Source organism: Marmota flaviventris, chromosome 5 (assembly GCF_047511675.1).
Source record: "Marmota flaviventris isolate mMarFla1 chromosome 5, mMarFla1.hap1, whole genome shotgun sequence".
In the NCBI taxonomy this organism is placed as follows: domain Eukaryota; kingdom Metazoa; phylum Chordata; class Mammalia; order Rodentia; family Sciuridae; genus Marmota; species Marmota flaviventris.
The window spans coordinates 19,741,095-19,757,428 of NC_092502.1; the positions used below are offsets into that span (position 1 = coordinate 19,741,095).

General features: G+C 36.0%; 1 protein-coding gene across 3 annotated transcripts in view; it reads left to right on the forward strand.

Annotated features, from left to right (window-relative positions):
- Gabrb2 (gamma-aminobutyric acid type A receptor subunit beta2) overlaps positions 1–16,334 on the forward strand; it is a 232,515-nt gene that overhangs the window by 183,852 nt on the left and 32,329 nt on the right. Inside the window, exons 7-10 of one of the 3 annotated variants that reach the window (XM_027938712.2) lie at positions 4,624–4,761; positions 6,424–6,576; positions 9,737–9,981; positions 14,300–14,413. In XM_027938712.2, coding sequence (XP_027794513.1) covers positions 4,624–4,761; positions 6,424–6,576; positions 9,737–9,981; positions 14,300–14,413 — 650 coding nt within the window. The remainder of the gene's footprint in view (positions 1–4,623; positions 4,762–6,423; positions 6,577–9,736; positions 9,982–14,299; positions 14,414–16,334) is intronic. The other 2 variants (XM_071612006.1, XM_071612007.1) reach the window with 2 other exon arrangements.

The following is a 16,334-nucleotide window of genomic DNA, read 5'->3' on the forward strand; positions in this document are numbered from 1 at the left end:
AATTTTTAAATACTGATAGGCAATTGCATGCTAATCTTTTTAACATTGAAGCATTTGATTCAGAAAGTATATAAAGTGTTGTGGTGGTCACATAAAGGGAAGAATATCTGAGGTAAGACGTTTCTTGAGATGATTCTTAAAAACTCAAAACCACCTGTATCTATTGTGAACTGACATAACACTGACTCTAAATTCTCACTCATTCCCAACAGGGTATGATGACAGAATCCACAGGTTAAAACCACTAAGAAGTGACTGTGATTTTGTTGGATGCAATGGGAAGTCCCATATATATAATTGCCCTAATACATTTACTAACCCAATCAAGGAACAAAATATTAAATAAGTAATGATAAAAATCATAACTCACTTTTTTGGTTTTCCACTAGGAAAACATAAATGGAGGCATTTGGGAATTTACTTCTTTCCAGTGTTCTCATAGCTGCCTATAATTTAACGTCTTGGTACAGCTTTGACTTTTGGCATGATAAATTATTCTGAAATAAAATATTTACTTAATAAATAACAAATATGCATGTACACTGACAGCAGAGACAGAAAATCTTTTTTAACATATCATGTTATACAATAAAATAATGTCACAATTGTAAGAATGTATTCAGTTATTTTGTGGATGTGTTTAAAATGGCATTTCTGTTCCTTAGATCTTGTGGAGTATGTGTTTTTATCAGTATTTAAAAAAGAATGTATCTATCATTCATTTTTTTTTATAAACTTATAAATGTGTGTTTTTTTCCTTCTTGATCAGAGGCTTTAGCATGTCATATAACTTTAATTCCTCATGGTAAATGACAATGAATTTATATTTTAGTTTATTCATAGACCATCTGAATTTATTATGTGGGTTACATTTTTTATGCTAATGTTATAAAATAATTGAATGACTCGGCTTCTGGAATTCCATGAATAAAATATAAAAGATAGGTTTGATTTGCAATACATAAATGAAAGGCTTTCGTGCATCTCCTACTGATATCTTTTTAAAAGAATCCAATTATTTTTCACTCATTATGAGAGCTGTAAAGTTAGGTCATATATATTTGCATATGTTTTCTTTTTATTTTAATCACTTTGAAAGGCTGTTAAATATTCCTCCAGAGAAGACTGAAAATAAGAAGAAAACTAGGTCCACTTTAAGCTAATCCTATGCAGTTCACTGAACTGGATTTTGAACTTGACCCACCGTGGCTGTGTCATGGATCATTCACTTTTTGTCTTCAGAAATGGATGATGTAAAAGAACCCAGTTGCTTTCCACCCAGAACACTTCATATTCAGCTAAGCAAAATGATTTCAGGTGATTTTGCTTTTGCAGTAGCTTATAAGAAGGGTATACAATATGCTGCTTCATTGTGTTAAATTCTAAAACCTTAGACATCAAAATAACCTTCATATTTCTTATTATATCAGTGTCCAAGCACTTTCCTAGAGTTGCATAGTGTGGTCAAACAGCTAAGCTTCTCCTTTTGAAAATGCTTATAATGTGCAGAACTGGTGTCAAAATGGTATGCAACTAGATGCTCATTTTTTATAATTCTTATTAAAATACTATCAGCTAAAATTTATAATAATAATTATATGACAAGTACCTTTTTAAACATATAATTTTCACCTACATGAAACTCTTTGAAGCAGCCATTATTATTGTCCCAATTTGTAGATGAGAAAATAGGAAACAAAAAAGTAACGTAATTTAGGCAAAACTGTCATATAGAGAAACATAAAATAAAGAACCTCTGGATTCTTCTTAAAGGTTCTTATTACATTCTTCAAATTAATTTTAACAATCTTTATTTAGTGCCAGCTCTGTGCCAGGGACCATGCTAAGAGCAGGGAACAGAAATGTGAACAGCTTGCATCTCTTCACAATGGATGAACATCTGGATAATGCTTCAACAGAAACAACCACCCACCCAAGTTCACATCTGTATAAGATTATCATTTTATCCATTCCATAACATTTACTTAGTACCTGCTCCCTACCACATTTTAACTAGCAAACACTGTCAAACATCTGGCATTTTGACAAAAGCGTATTATTCTTGGTAAAGTTTCTGCATGTGGTGTATCTCCTATACCACTGAGTTGGATTGGCATAAATATTCTCATTCTTCTACCTGCAGATAGTTTCTGTGATAGGATTTATAGTAATGGACACAAGAAGGTAAATACTGAGGAAGGTAAGGAGGAGAGGAATCTGGAGAATTAAAAATCCTCCTCCTAAGCTTAGACTTGGTCCATTATGGGAAATATTGAGGTGACCCTTTTCTTATTCTCTTTCTTTGAAGATGGCTGCATTAGATTTGTATAAAAATGGATAATTACTTTCTTGTACACATGTTTGGTATTTCCTAGAGGAGATGCAGTAGGAAAATTCTTTCTTTGGGTCAGTCACATTTACATGACAACAGTTCTTGACTCATCAGATGTGTCATTGTTTAAAAAAATAAAAAAACTTTTTTGTAGTTGTAGATGGACTGAATGCCTTTATTTTATTTCTTTATTTTTATATCATGCTAAGGATCAAACGCAGTGCCTCACATATACTAGGCAAGTGCTCTGCCACTAAGCTACAGCCCCAGCCCCAGATGTGTAATTTTAACTAATTATGGGTGTCTAATAGTTGTAATGCATATAAGTACTGCTCCCTGTGGAATGATTATTGTGAAGATTAAATGAAATAGTGAAAGTAAAGTTTTTTTGGGTTTTTTTTAGCAGAGTTCCCAGTAATATCTATGGCAGTGTTCAATAAGTTCATTTGCTATTATTTTAATTCTTTTCATTATCTTCCTCTTTATCTGCTAGACAAGTGGTTCTCAATGTTTTTACATGCCAACTACAATAGAATTATATGCTTATTCTAAACAGGCCCTAGGCCAATGGCTGGCTAACTCACTAGGAATCTCTGATGAATTTTCAGGAACATGAAATGATGAGCCCAGGGTCCTGGGTTTTGTACTTGAACTCTCTATGAACAGGATGGGTTTATGGCTCTTGAAGCCTGTGAACTGAATCAGTCAGTGGTGGTTGGGATTTAATAACATCTATATGTTTATCATAGAAGTTAAGGAGAATCTGAGTGCTGCTTTCAAGGGAGATGATTATCTTCCTATTTCAAAGATACCCCTTTTTATGTTTAGACATTATACTTTCAATGTTAGGATGCTCTTCTAACTACCTAGTTTGATTCTAGGAGCTATTGACATTTTTTTCTGTTATTCTAAATTGTTTATTGGTGGTAGAATTATCACTATTACTGAACTAGTTTATAACAGAGATCTGTATAAAGAACCAATGAGAAATTAGATTGCATTTGAGATGTTGTTCTAGACCCATGGTATATGTGTCCATATGAGGAAAATTGAAACCTTAGAAAAAGTCCACTTATCCTTTGGGGCAGTCACATGTCAAGGGACAAATAACTTACATGATCTTTTTTTTATTGGTAGATGGGCATATACCTTTATTTTATTATTTTTATGTGGTTGGTACTGAGGATCAAACCGAGTACCTCACACATGCAAGGCAAGCACTCTGTCACTGAGCCACAACCCCAGAACTTCCACAGTCTTTATGATTTGTTTGTGCGTATCTCTTAGACTTGCCTGCCTCTTAGACTTGTAAACAATCCAGATGCAAAAGTTCTTTGAAGAGATAAATATGGTATCACTTTAAATTTAATATATGCAAATGTATGCATTTTGTTGGGGAGATTTTTTGAAGGGGTGAATAAGTTTGTAAAATGTCATTAATATACACTGGACTCCATTGCATACTTCCATGTATCACACTGATTGTGGTCCAGTGTGGGCTATTCATTACAGTTAGATGTTTGAGTATTAGTTATTGATATCTATGCTTATTTGTTGAAATTGTACTCAGACTCATGGCTTGAAAATGTCATTGGAACAAAGAAGAGGTCTTTGTTATACACACTCCTTTCCCCAGAGACTGCACTGATGAACACCATAGGTATCTGATAAATAACTGTGTACATAGCATGTATGCTGCTCCTCAGAACTATTGGAATTAGTGTTATATTGATTTGGGGATGTTTTTAATTGGATGTGTTATAAAATCAAATTTAGAGATCATGTATGTGAATATTGAAAAATTGATTACCCACTTCTTCATAATCATTCCTCTTCTGACATGAAAGCCAAATATATTGTAATTCAGATATTTTATATTATTGGGGAGTGTTTGGTAGCTTTCAGTACTGAACTGATCATTTTAATGAGTTTTCTCCTCTTCTGTCCTCTTTGAGTGCAATTTAGAGTTATGTGGTAACGTGATAGGAAAGCGTTTCCTAAAGTGAGGTTTATAACCAGATAAACCTAGTTTCAAGCCCCATCTGCACATCCCAGTTGCAAGAGGCTGTGAGTAGTTAATTTCTCTACACCTGTGTTTTCCCATGAGGGTCTAGTCATATTTCCCTGTGGGATCTCTGTAGGGGGTTTGAATGTGGTAGTAGACTCTACATGCTGACTATGGTATTTGACACATTATGACCTTTAGGTGTAGCTTTTAAAGTTGCTTTTCTAAACAGATGTTCTTTTTCTTTTCTTTTTTTTTTTTTTTTGGTGTGTGTTTTCTTTTACAGATGGATATACCACTGATGACATTGAGTTTTACTGGCGTGGGGATGACAATGCCGTGACAGGAGTAACCAAGATTGAGCTCCCGCAGTTCTCCATCGTAGACTACAAACTTATCACCAAGAAGGTTGTTTTCTCCACAGGTTCGTATCAGGGAAATGAATCTTCATCATAGTTTGTCAAAAGGCTTCACTTTCACTGAGGTCCTGTCCCAGGAAGGATCATGACTCTGAAGGATTTGGCTCTGCTGAAAACCCTGCTCCCCATAGAGCCTACAGCTCCATACAGAACCCAGGCAGCTCCTCTCCAGAAGGTGCCCCAGCAAAGCTCAGAGGGTCATCTGCATGTGCCTCATGCTAGAGAAGGGACTAAGATTTTAGAAACGGGATACAGAAGAGTTGAAGACCTGAGTCAGAGAGGTCCCCAGCTCAATGCATTCCTGAGAACTTATGATCATCCTGGGGCCTAGAATGATGCAGTGGAAGTCCTCAGGGCAGAGGAGAAGAGTTTTATGATCTTCACCATTCTGCCCCTTCCAGACGTTGACATCATCCTACTGTCTTTGCCATCTTGGCCCTTTCAACCCTGAGACTGGAGATGGCCAGACTTGATGTCATCAACATAATTTTTTACATTTTTTTAAAACAAAAAAAAAAAACAGGAAAACAATTATTTGCTAGATATTAATTTAGTAGCAAAAGAAATTGAAATCTTACAAGAATGCTTCACTTTATGTATTTTTCCATTGAAGTGAACCCCATTGGCACAGTAATGGCTAATACTGTAACAGTAAATATAGAATCACCTTTCTGCTAAGAATTCAGATACTTCTTGTCCCTATAAACCAAAAACCATTTAAAGCAAGAGCTGTGTGACTTGGTAAATATACCAAGTTGCCTCTAACTTAAAAAACACTATTTCCAAAGTGGGATGTCCTCCAAATCCCTAAACAGACCAAAACATAAAGGAAAGAAAACAAACTGAAAACTTTTCCAAAGGATAGAATCTTTCAACCCCTAAAGCTCTTTGGGAAGGAGTTGCTGCTTCAAATATTCTTATTTTCATATTAAGGCATATTAGCCCAAGAAGACTAAATAAAGCTTCTCTCAAATAGTGGAAGTATCTCCCGTGCAGTGCATTAACGTGAACTTTTTATATTGTAAGAATGTGCTCTCCGGTGACTCTCATCCAAAGAGTAATGCCCTAGATCACTACAACCAAAAACCCAGACTTAGTAACCTATACTGTTAGTTGTTTTTCCCAAAAATGCTGCTCAAAAGCAATGATTCTTCACCATCCTGTGGATCAGGGGGCATTGAAATTGTTAAGAACTAATAAAGGATGCATGCACGTGAAAATCTACACAGAAGGGATTTCTATGTTCTATGATCAGAGCATGCAGTTTTATTCTTATGTAAGAGAAAAGCTGTAGGGTGAACTTGCTGGGGGACGATTAAGAAAGGCAACAAAAGGTTCTCCCAAATAGTCTTGTCATCACAATGGCAGAGAATCAGTCTCTGTTCCTGCAGTGTATGGCGCTGAGCAGGGAAAAGCAGGAATCCTTTTTAATCACTGGTGAATACTGGATGTACTCCACACTGAGTAGCTTCTGCCACTGAGTAGCTCTAATAATTTTAATAAACCCCAGTGCTCTCAGACTATTTTTGCTGGAGGGAAAAAACAAGTTCCTAAACCAAGAGCTAGAATTGAATTTAGGGAATATGTCAAAATGTTTATGGATTTTAATGAAAAGCATTGTGTAGTTATTAATTAATAATGATAACATTCTGAAATTGCCTTTCTAGGGTCCTATCCCAGATTGTCCCTCAGCTTTAAGCTTAAGAGAAATATTGGCTACTTCATCCTGCAAACATACATGCCTTCCATCTTGATTACGATCCTCTCCTGGGTCTCTTTCTGGATTAATTATGATGCTTCAGCTGCCAGAGTGGCTTTAGGTAAGCCATTTTCCAACTGCATGTGGGGTTTTACTCTGTGCCTGCATGTCTGCACATGCGTGCAGTTTCCTACCCAGGGATTTGTAATGCCTGACAGGACTGGACCTTGCCCATTACAAGAGTTTAGCCTTCAGACTTTGGGTGATCTGATTCACCATTAAATCAATTAAACATGAATTAAAGCTCTTCCGTGTCAAAATTAGTTAACTATATAGCTATTGGTGATGAAATTAGATTCATTGGTTTCATATTTTTATTGAAACATATTTCATGTAATATTGCTTGCATAATTGTTCACTTTGCATCCATTCTATGCTTCTATACCTGAGAAGAGCTCCTTTCCAACTTTTTTTCATGAGACAAGGATATGCAATATGTAGTAGATGGATAAGCAAAAAGGATTCTACAGTTTTATTAATGGTTTTGAGCAGCATACAGAGGACAGAGACAGCAGAATAAGAACACTGGGAAATCATCTGTGGCATGGATTATCATAAGATATTTTTTTTTCTCTTATAACAACAGGAGGAGGATACTAAATTATATTTCTTAAACATTTTTTGTTATTAACTCTGGGTAAAGTAAATTTATGACCTTCTGTGCAATCTTCATTATTTTCAGTTCTGACTATTCCCCTTAAAATATTGAATTGTTGACTTCTTCACCACGAGATCTCAAATTCCATTATGGCTTTCTTAGAAAGTCATTCATTATTCATTCAAAAAAATATCTGTTGAATTCCTGATATGGTCTAACCAGACGGTGCACTGGATACAGCAGTCCTCTTCTGGAAGGTTTACTCAGGTAGTAAAAGATAGACAACAAATTGAATAACCATGCATATTATAGTATAGGGTAAATCTATAGAGGGGAATCAACCAGGTAAGAGGGCTTGAGTATACAACAGAGAACAGTTTAGGAAAATCAAGGCTGATCTCAGGGCAGAAGTTGTCCATAAAACACAAGAGTTCAAGATGAAGACCCAAGTAGCCCAGTTGGTGATGATATTCCCAGCTACTGCTAGTACGCTGAGGCAGGAACCATCAAAATAGGTTCGTAAGAATCTCCTGAGGCCAGGATAGAGTAAGCTCAAGGGGTGGAGTAAAGATGATATTGGGGAGGGAGGAATGAAAGCTCATGAAGGTTTTTATAGACTATGGTACAGACAGACATTGCCACTGAGCAAAAAGTGACAAGATTTGATTTCAGTTGGAAAGGGGTTCACGTTGGCTGATGTTCAGGTTAGATTGTGATGGACCAAGGATAGAAGGGAGTAGAAGAAATGACCTCTGGGACTGAGGCAAGGCCTGTGATATATACTCTTAAAATCCTGTAGAGCTGCCCTATGAGGAGTAGCCATAGGTATAACTTTCATTATGCGATGAATTTTCCTCCCACAGTACTGAAGGATCCCCAGGGGAAGATCCAAATCTGGTATTGTATCCACAGTGTCCTGCCTGGGGAATGGTGCTCAGTAATTGTTCCCTGAATAAAGGAATGCATACAGTTTGAGAATATCCTATTTTGCTAAAGTTAAAATCTGTTATCTACTTTGTGTGTGTGTGTTATAGAATCAAGAAATAATTATTTACTTTTTAAAGGAGATTTTTGAAACATCTTTTTAGGTGAGCAGTTTGCTATTATTTTCAGAAATACCTCAAAATCAGACTTAGTCAAATCAACATTGTCTCATCATGTGGAGCAGGGTAGTCTATAGTTGAAATGAAGAAGAGAACAAGAATGATTAACAAAGAAAAAAGAGGAGAACCGTTAAGATGCTTCAATTAACATAAAGCAAAACCAAGGCTCAAATCTATATTTTCTGTAGTTTTTCATGAAAATCTACAGAAGCAAAATAAAAAGTATGATGTTATTGCTAGATAAAAATCGAATCAGAAAACTATGTCCTCAAAAAGTCATAGAAATAAAATTTAGCCTTTGAGATATGCTGTTGGAAAGTGTTAAAGGGAACAGTTAAAAATACGCTGTTTTAAACAGTCATGGTACGACTTCCCATCTGTGTGATCTTGACCTCTGAGCTTTGTCTATTTTGACATCACTGTTTGGCAACAAAGTTGGAATTTATCATGCTCAGAACTCTGGACTCCTGTGCTCTTTACCTTCCAATTACAACTTCGAGGAAAACTACTTGCGACAGCCAGAACTGTCCACCCTACTGGATGAGCAGTTAGAGTCTAACCCAGAGTGGCATTTCCCATAGGACTCTTATAATACTTCTGAGCTGTTTATGTGGGCATTGTGCCTGATTGTCCAACCCTAAGCCATGAGAACTGACTCCTGCTTCTCTGCTACCCTCCACTTCCAGTTTCTGAAATGTTGACAGTGGTTCATTTAATGCCATCTGTATAATGCGTCCATTGATTTCAGAATCATTGCTATTATCTTACTTCCCCTCTGTCATTTAAGTGGATTTTTCCAGAAGCCTCTGAACTGGTGTCCTTTATTGTCTTGCCTGTGTCTCCCACACAACACACTGCTACCAGAGTGACTGTCCTAAATTCAGTTGTCTATAAGTTTCCTGCTTGAAGGCCAGTGCTGGCCAGTGCTTCACATTGCCTTTAATTTAAATGTCTTCTTGGGCTCCCCATCTTGCAGCCCTTTCTTGAATCTCCCCTCTTCTCACAATTCAATTCATCCTGCTTAATAATGCACCCATAATTTTTCTTACAAACCCAACCTTTTATATCAAGTTTTCTCCACCCCAGTACCCTGATGTATTCCTTAAATATCGACCTCCAGGCCTTGTTCACCAGGGTAATGATCACTCAGTCTTCAGAAACCTGCTCAGACATATCCATTTCCTATTCTCCTCCCCACTACCTCATGGAACTGAACTAGAGTCTTCCCCATATAATCATTTTATGCATACGGTTATAATAACATTTAATTCACTAGTTATAATAAGTATAAATTAAAAAATATAATGAAAGGAAATCTCCCAAAGTGATTAATGTTCACCATAAGCTAATATATGTACATCCCCAGGGCCTATCACAGAGCTGATATATAATAAGTGCCCAGTAAATATGTTGTGGTTTATATAAATGAGTAAAATCAACCTTTCCAGTGATTGTAAGAGCAAAAAGGAAATGGGAATATCATTATTCTAACATTTTTCTTTTTCCTTTTTTTTTTTCAGGAATTACAACTGTACTAACAATGACCACAATCAACACTCACCTCCGGGAAACTCTCCCCAAAATCCCTTATGTGAAGGCCATTGACATGTACCTAATGGGGTGCTTTGTCTTCGTTTTCATGGCCCTTCTGGAATATGCTTTGGTCAACTACATTTTCTTTGGGAGAGGACCCCAACGCCAAAAGAAAGCAGCAGAGAAGGCTGCTAGTGCCAACAATGAGAAGATGCGCCTGGATGTCAACAAGGTAAATTCAGAGGGCAAGCCCTCTTGCTTCTTAAGTGCATAGAGGAATGCTACTAGTATAGGCTTCTGGCCTTCCTCAAAACAGGAGGAAACCAAAGCCCCAGGGAGAGAATAGATAATTTTCCCAAAATTACAAATATATTTAGTGAGAAAGGCACAATTATGGCCCAGACTCATCACCCAAGCTTTGAGTGATGCCCTTTCCATGAACTGTAGGTTTTCCCAAAACTTTGTCTGAGAACCACCTATGTGACTTTTTCCCCAGGCATAAGTATATTGTTTATTTTATTTACATTTCTTTAATTTATTCACCTTAAATTTTTATACTTTATGTCACTCAAATTATTATTACTTTCTGGAGGATTTTTTTAAATAAATAAAAATAAATAACAGGACTTTGGACCTAAAATATTTATTCTCTTAAACTTAAAAGTATAATAAACAATTCTAAAGATGTGTTAAGACCCCCAGCAACAAATTGAGACTTCCTCCTTAGGTCATCAGACAAGTGTGGAAGGAAAAAAAAAAAGAGGAATAGATTTTTTCATTTAGTGACACGGGATCACAGGATTACTGCACACCTTGCACATACACCCTTATCATTGAAGCAGTTGACATATGAGGCCACCATCTTGTTTATGTCAGGCATAGTGAAAAACTTCCTGCATGATAGTAAACACTGTTTTTTCTTTAGAACAATCATTTTCAACCTTAGCTGCCAAATGGAATGATGTGTAGAGGATTAAAAAGAATACTGAAGGCAGGATCCCTTCCCCCAGAATTCTCATTTGAGTATCTTGGGGTATGCCTTGATTGCATACTCTTTAGTTTCCTCAGGAATTCTGATTTGCAGCCAAGTTGAGAAATCACCACTTTGAGGCTTCTGTCAAGAGTCCCAATGGAGTTAATCCACATTAATCCCAGAATGGAACTTTACCTGGCTTCCTGTTATAGAACTTTCTGCACTAGACTGTATAATTGTGTATGCATTTCCCAATAGTCCAAATTTAGATCCTTTGAAATAGATAATGAAAACAAGGTCTTGACTTAGTATCTGCTTGAAGTAGTGTTTAGCAAATAATGTGTAATATTGAGTTCAATAAAATGGTAATAGGACAAAGAAAGCAACAAAATCTTTAAACCATATGGAGTTATTCTGTATAATAATAATAATTGATTATTTAATTGATATTTTAATTTTATCTAGCTTCAGATTAATTTCAGGATAGAACATATAAATAATCTCTACCATTGGGATTTATTTGAGTAAACCTTGTGGAAACTTATGTTTCCCACATACCCATAGGTCGGTTATTTGACTTTAGACTATTCTCTAACCAAAGGCACTTCTTTCTCAGAACATGATGTTAATAATGATGCAAATAATAAACATAGGCTTTGAAAGCCAATGAGCCATGGGGCCAAGGAAATTATTAATTTCTTACCAATGCCCAGGGTTTCACTGAATGGAGTCTTTTGGTTGGTAGATTCCAACCTACACTCATGGCTTTCTTGGGCTGTCAAATGTCAGAGTACTTCTAACATCCATTTCATGATTTACCTAATATTGTAGTCTTAGTAAAGGAAAGAGAATGAATAAATAGCACTATCTCAGAGGACTGCAGCTTAAGATGAGTTTAAATCAATTGCCTAACGCAAGGCTGACTTCATAAGGTAGCATCTGAGCTCTCTCACTTTCATCTACCCTATTTTTCATACTGATTTGCATTTAAATGATAAATTTAAGATCTAGATGGTGGATATTGTATATGAACGGAATCTGGAAAGCTTTAGGTGTTTTACACTCAATTGTACTGAGCTGGAGTAGAGAAAGCTTCACTTATCAGGTACCTCACCAGGTTGAAAAGCCCATCCTCTGGGCTGCAGATAGATCCACAACTGAGGTGATAAAATACAAGAGAATAAGAAAGATATCTAAAATCCTCCTTTTTCAGTGTTTCACAGACAGGGGCGATTTTGTCTCCCAGAGAATTCTTGACAATGTCAGAGGATATTTTTGGATGTCAAACTGTGAGAAGGGCATTGCTACTGGTGTCCAGCGTGATGAGGTCAGGGATGCTACTATCCACCCGCTAGTGCAGAGGACAGCTTTCTGTAGCAAAGACCTGTCCAGCTCAGAGCATCTGCTCCTCAGTCTCAAACATGAGAAACTGAGGCCAGAAAAGAACAATATGTTTGTGTTATTCTTAAAATTCTTTAATAGAAGTGACCTCCATATGAGGTAAGGACTCTGCTAGTCATAAATATTAATAAACTATTATTGTCAGGCATTATTATTTTTAAAATAAAATTTATAGTTTCCACACTTATGGACGATGCTTGCTTGTGCGTTTTATGTGGTCTAGCAGTCACATGTAGGGGGCAGTCACAACCCTTAAGGAGAATATGACCTGGAAAGGAATGTTGTATGGCAGAAATTTTAAAGTTAAAGCAAGGAAATCACTTTTCAATGAGTGTTCACTCTAAAGTTTATAACAAACCCACTATGTCAAGCTTTATTGAATAGAATGGAATACATCTAGATGAGATTAAAACAAAAAAAAAGTTGCATCTAATATTCCAGGTCCCCGTGGTTTCATTTTCAACCCAGCATGAAAAACCACACTGGGTTCTGATTGTCCAATGCTTTCATTTGTGTTGGTGTCAGGAATAGTGCTACTATTTCTTGTAGAGCATGGTGAATGGGGTAGTTTTCCATGTCCCTTCTTTTCATTGTCTTTTTTCAAAGATCAGGCACATATCATCAACTAAATATTTTATACTCTGGGGGAAAAAAAAATCAGTCACTAGGAGAGGGATTGAATTTTTCACCTTTGGTAGTTGCCTAGAGTTGAAAGTAGTGTGTCCAATCACCTAAACTTACTGTTAAACTGCTCTGCCCTGAGGTCAGGGGTGGATCAAAATGGGAAGCCAGCCTGATGGGAACCCATTGTTCCTTGAGCAGATTCTTCAGTACTTTTCCCATTTCTGTGTTAGTTTCTCTTAACTTTTTGTTTGAATAAGGAAGTTTGTGGCTTCTAAATTACTATCCTGTCATTTAAGTGATGCAAAAACTAAAACCCTTAAAGAAAATGCAACAGCCCAGGTTGCATAGCGAAGTAAACACTTCTGAGATGCACTTTGGGTTTTCCCAGCCATATTCAGTGTATATTCCACAGTGCTAACAAATGAAAAAAAATAAAGTTACATTGAAAAGGTCGTTCCACATCAGTTCATATATTCAACTCAATTGACTTCACAAAAAAAAAAAAGAAAGAAAAGAAAAACTCTCTGCACATAGAAATCCATAAGCAAGTGTCACTTTCACAGTTGCCTTCATGTGACAAATGACGGTGGGAAATATCAAGACTTTTTAAGCAATCTTCACACCAACATGAAGTCTATGAAGTAGTTTTCCCAAGTGTCCTCCACAGTTCAGAAAATATAATACCCTCCAAAATAAGAGTAAAAATAAATTTAAAAAAAATCCAATCTCCCTGCTAGTGTCAGGAGAGTCCTTTCTGTTGTCCCTTGAATTCTTGTGTATATGTGTGCACTACTGAGTGTTTCCTGATAGAATTTCCTTTTGATTAATTTTCCTCCCTGTTTTTGATCAGGCCTTCAAGTTTTCAACTCTCCTTTATTTTTTCTTAAAGTCTTATGTTTTCTCCTGGTTTATTTTTCTGCCAATTACTAAGTATATGCATGTTTGAAAAGTTAGTTAGTCGTGCCTTTTAGCCACTTTACTTATTACATATTTGAAATGCCTCCAGAATCTTTACTGCATTGAGAAACCCACAAACCCCAGTTTTCTTTTTTTTTTCATTTATATAAATAATTGTATGCTGAAATTTATAGAAGTCTTGTAGAAATTTTAAATTCAATAAAGTAATACATAAAAGATGAACATTTGAAAATATATAATTTTCATATACACCAAAAATGAAATCAGAAAAATAATCATATTCATAAGCATCACAATAGAGATGCCCCAAAAGATCTTCATTTGAAGGTGTTCTTTATTCTACATTCATGGTTGTTGTGAATCTCTGTATTGTCTTTTCCCATTGTGCCTAATCTTTTGTAATGCAAAGCCGCTAAGATTTCTTTAATCTATTTCTACTGCTTGTAATTAATTTTTTAAAAATACATTTTTTAAACCCAAATAATTGGCATTCCCATGCTCTGCTAGCATTGCTCTATCTTTATGCTTTCTAGAGACCAGTAGCATTTATCTATATCCAATTTACTTTAACAACCCATCCCAATCTACTGGCATCAGTCGACTTAATTAGCACATTCTCTACTTTGTCTTCCAGATTTTTTATAAAGATATTAAACAAAATGGGACCCAATATCGATCCTTGTGGGACCCCACTGGAAACCTCTCCCCAACTAGACGGACTACCAATTACGATTTCTCTCTGTATACGGTTAGATAGCCAGTTTTTAATCCATTTATTTGTATTTCTGTTGGGACCAATTTGCTTAGCTGTTCCCTTTAAAGTAATGTTTGAGATCTTTGCAGATAACTTATAGACATGCATCCATAGAGATTTCGGGATAAGTTCAGGTTTTCATGAGACCTTAATGGGGTTTTCTCGGGTTTGTTTTTTTTCAATATGGCTATGGTGGACCTAAGCCTCAGTGTTCCAATGAGGAACTGCTGTTAAGCTAGAGAAAGAAAGCAATTGGCTCTTGTTTTGAGATCCCTTTGCATTTTTCTTAAAATAATAGAGTATAGAACATTTGATGGCATTTCTTGGTTTTGTTGTTGGTTGTTTTTTGTTTTTGTTTTGTTTTGTTTTGTTTTTTCCTGGTTAGTTGAGTAAGTAGGAAATGAAACGTTTCCAACATTCTATTGGTTGGCTCAGAATTCAGGAACCTGTACTTTCTATCCTAGATTATTAATTTGTGTCTAAGGATGTTATACTTGCATCAAGTCCTTGTTGCTTTATGATTTATTTTATGAATATGTATTATCTTGGCAGGCTCAGCACTATCATAACGATGGATATGAGGCACCAATTGAAATTATTGCTTGTCAAAAATCATGATTTAAATGAATTTTAAAAATAGTGTATTTTTCTTTTTTTTGCCAATACTTTACAGTTTAGCTTCTGAATCCTAGTGTGTTTGCTATTTTAATTGGCAAATTGTTATTCGTATTGCTCTTCCAACTGGAGGAAGAGCAGGGTGATGATGATCATTGGCACTATCTTACCTGATCATCCACTTAATTCAACTCCAGGGTTTTTGTTTTTGTCTTATTAATTACTATTTCTCGGTGAGGCAGTGAATAATATTGAACGTTTCTAAATGTTTTCTAAAAGGACTTGATGCCAGGACTTGACTTCCATTATTTCATACTCTTCCTTAATTTTATTGCTTTGGGTTAGAATCCTGGATGCCTCATTGTTTCGTCTTGGGCTGGGTGGGGTGGGGCAGGTATGGATAATCTATGAAATCGCTACTTTATTTTGGTATTGGGTGACTTGTTACTTTTGTTACTGGTTATGAAATTTCCTGAGAGATAGCTTTCCAGAGCAGGGATGTTTGAAAGGTTAATTGCTATATTAGTTTTAATCCCCTCAACATTCTAGCACCTACTGTGTCTGAACTCTTGGTTATCACTATGTTGTTGCCACTGTTCTTACTTTTTAATGTTAGTGCGTCTTGTTGAAATAAGTCAATTGATTTCATTGGACAAGTATTCTGTGTAGAATGCTAATAATTAGAAGAAAACATGAATGAAACTTAGAATTTGGATTTGTGATAAAAGCAAAGGGTTGAAGAATGGGGTATTTTTTTAAATCAAAGCACAGCTTGTGATTGGTCCAATGACTGGGTTAAGCCACTGGAAAAATCAGGATGTCCTCCTACCATGAGGATATCTTAAAGCAAACTTGCTCCTTTAGTACATTAAATCGTTTACCTGATGGCTTGAAAAAGTTGATACAATAAGATCTAATTATTTAGAACCCCTAGTTTTTCAAGCTCTCTTTCTCTGTTTCTCAAAAATAGTTAAAGAGAAGATTCAATGATTTTCACTAAAGTATAAATGTTTATGTCTTCTGGTTTTAAACTTCTTTCTTTCAGATACGTCTGTATTCTATTCTTTGAGTCCTCTTTTAAGTTCATATTTGGAGTATGAAATAAGGATTAATATTCAGCAGTTTAAATAATGAGTTTTCTATGATCAAACCCGGAATCTTCAAATCAGCAAGTTGTTGGTGGTGATTCTGAGGGGCACTGGGACCCTGGTGGATTTCAGTCAGGCTGAGCTGAGCTCACATGCAGGCGTCGTCTTTTATGAGCTGTGTGACATTGGGCATATTTAGCCTGTCAAGTTCC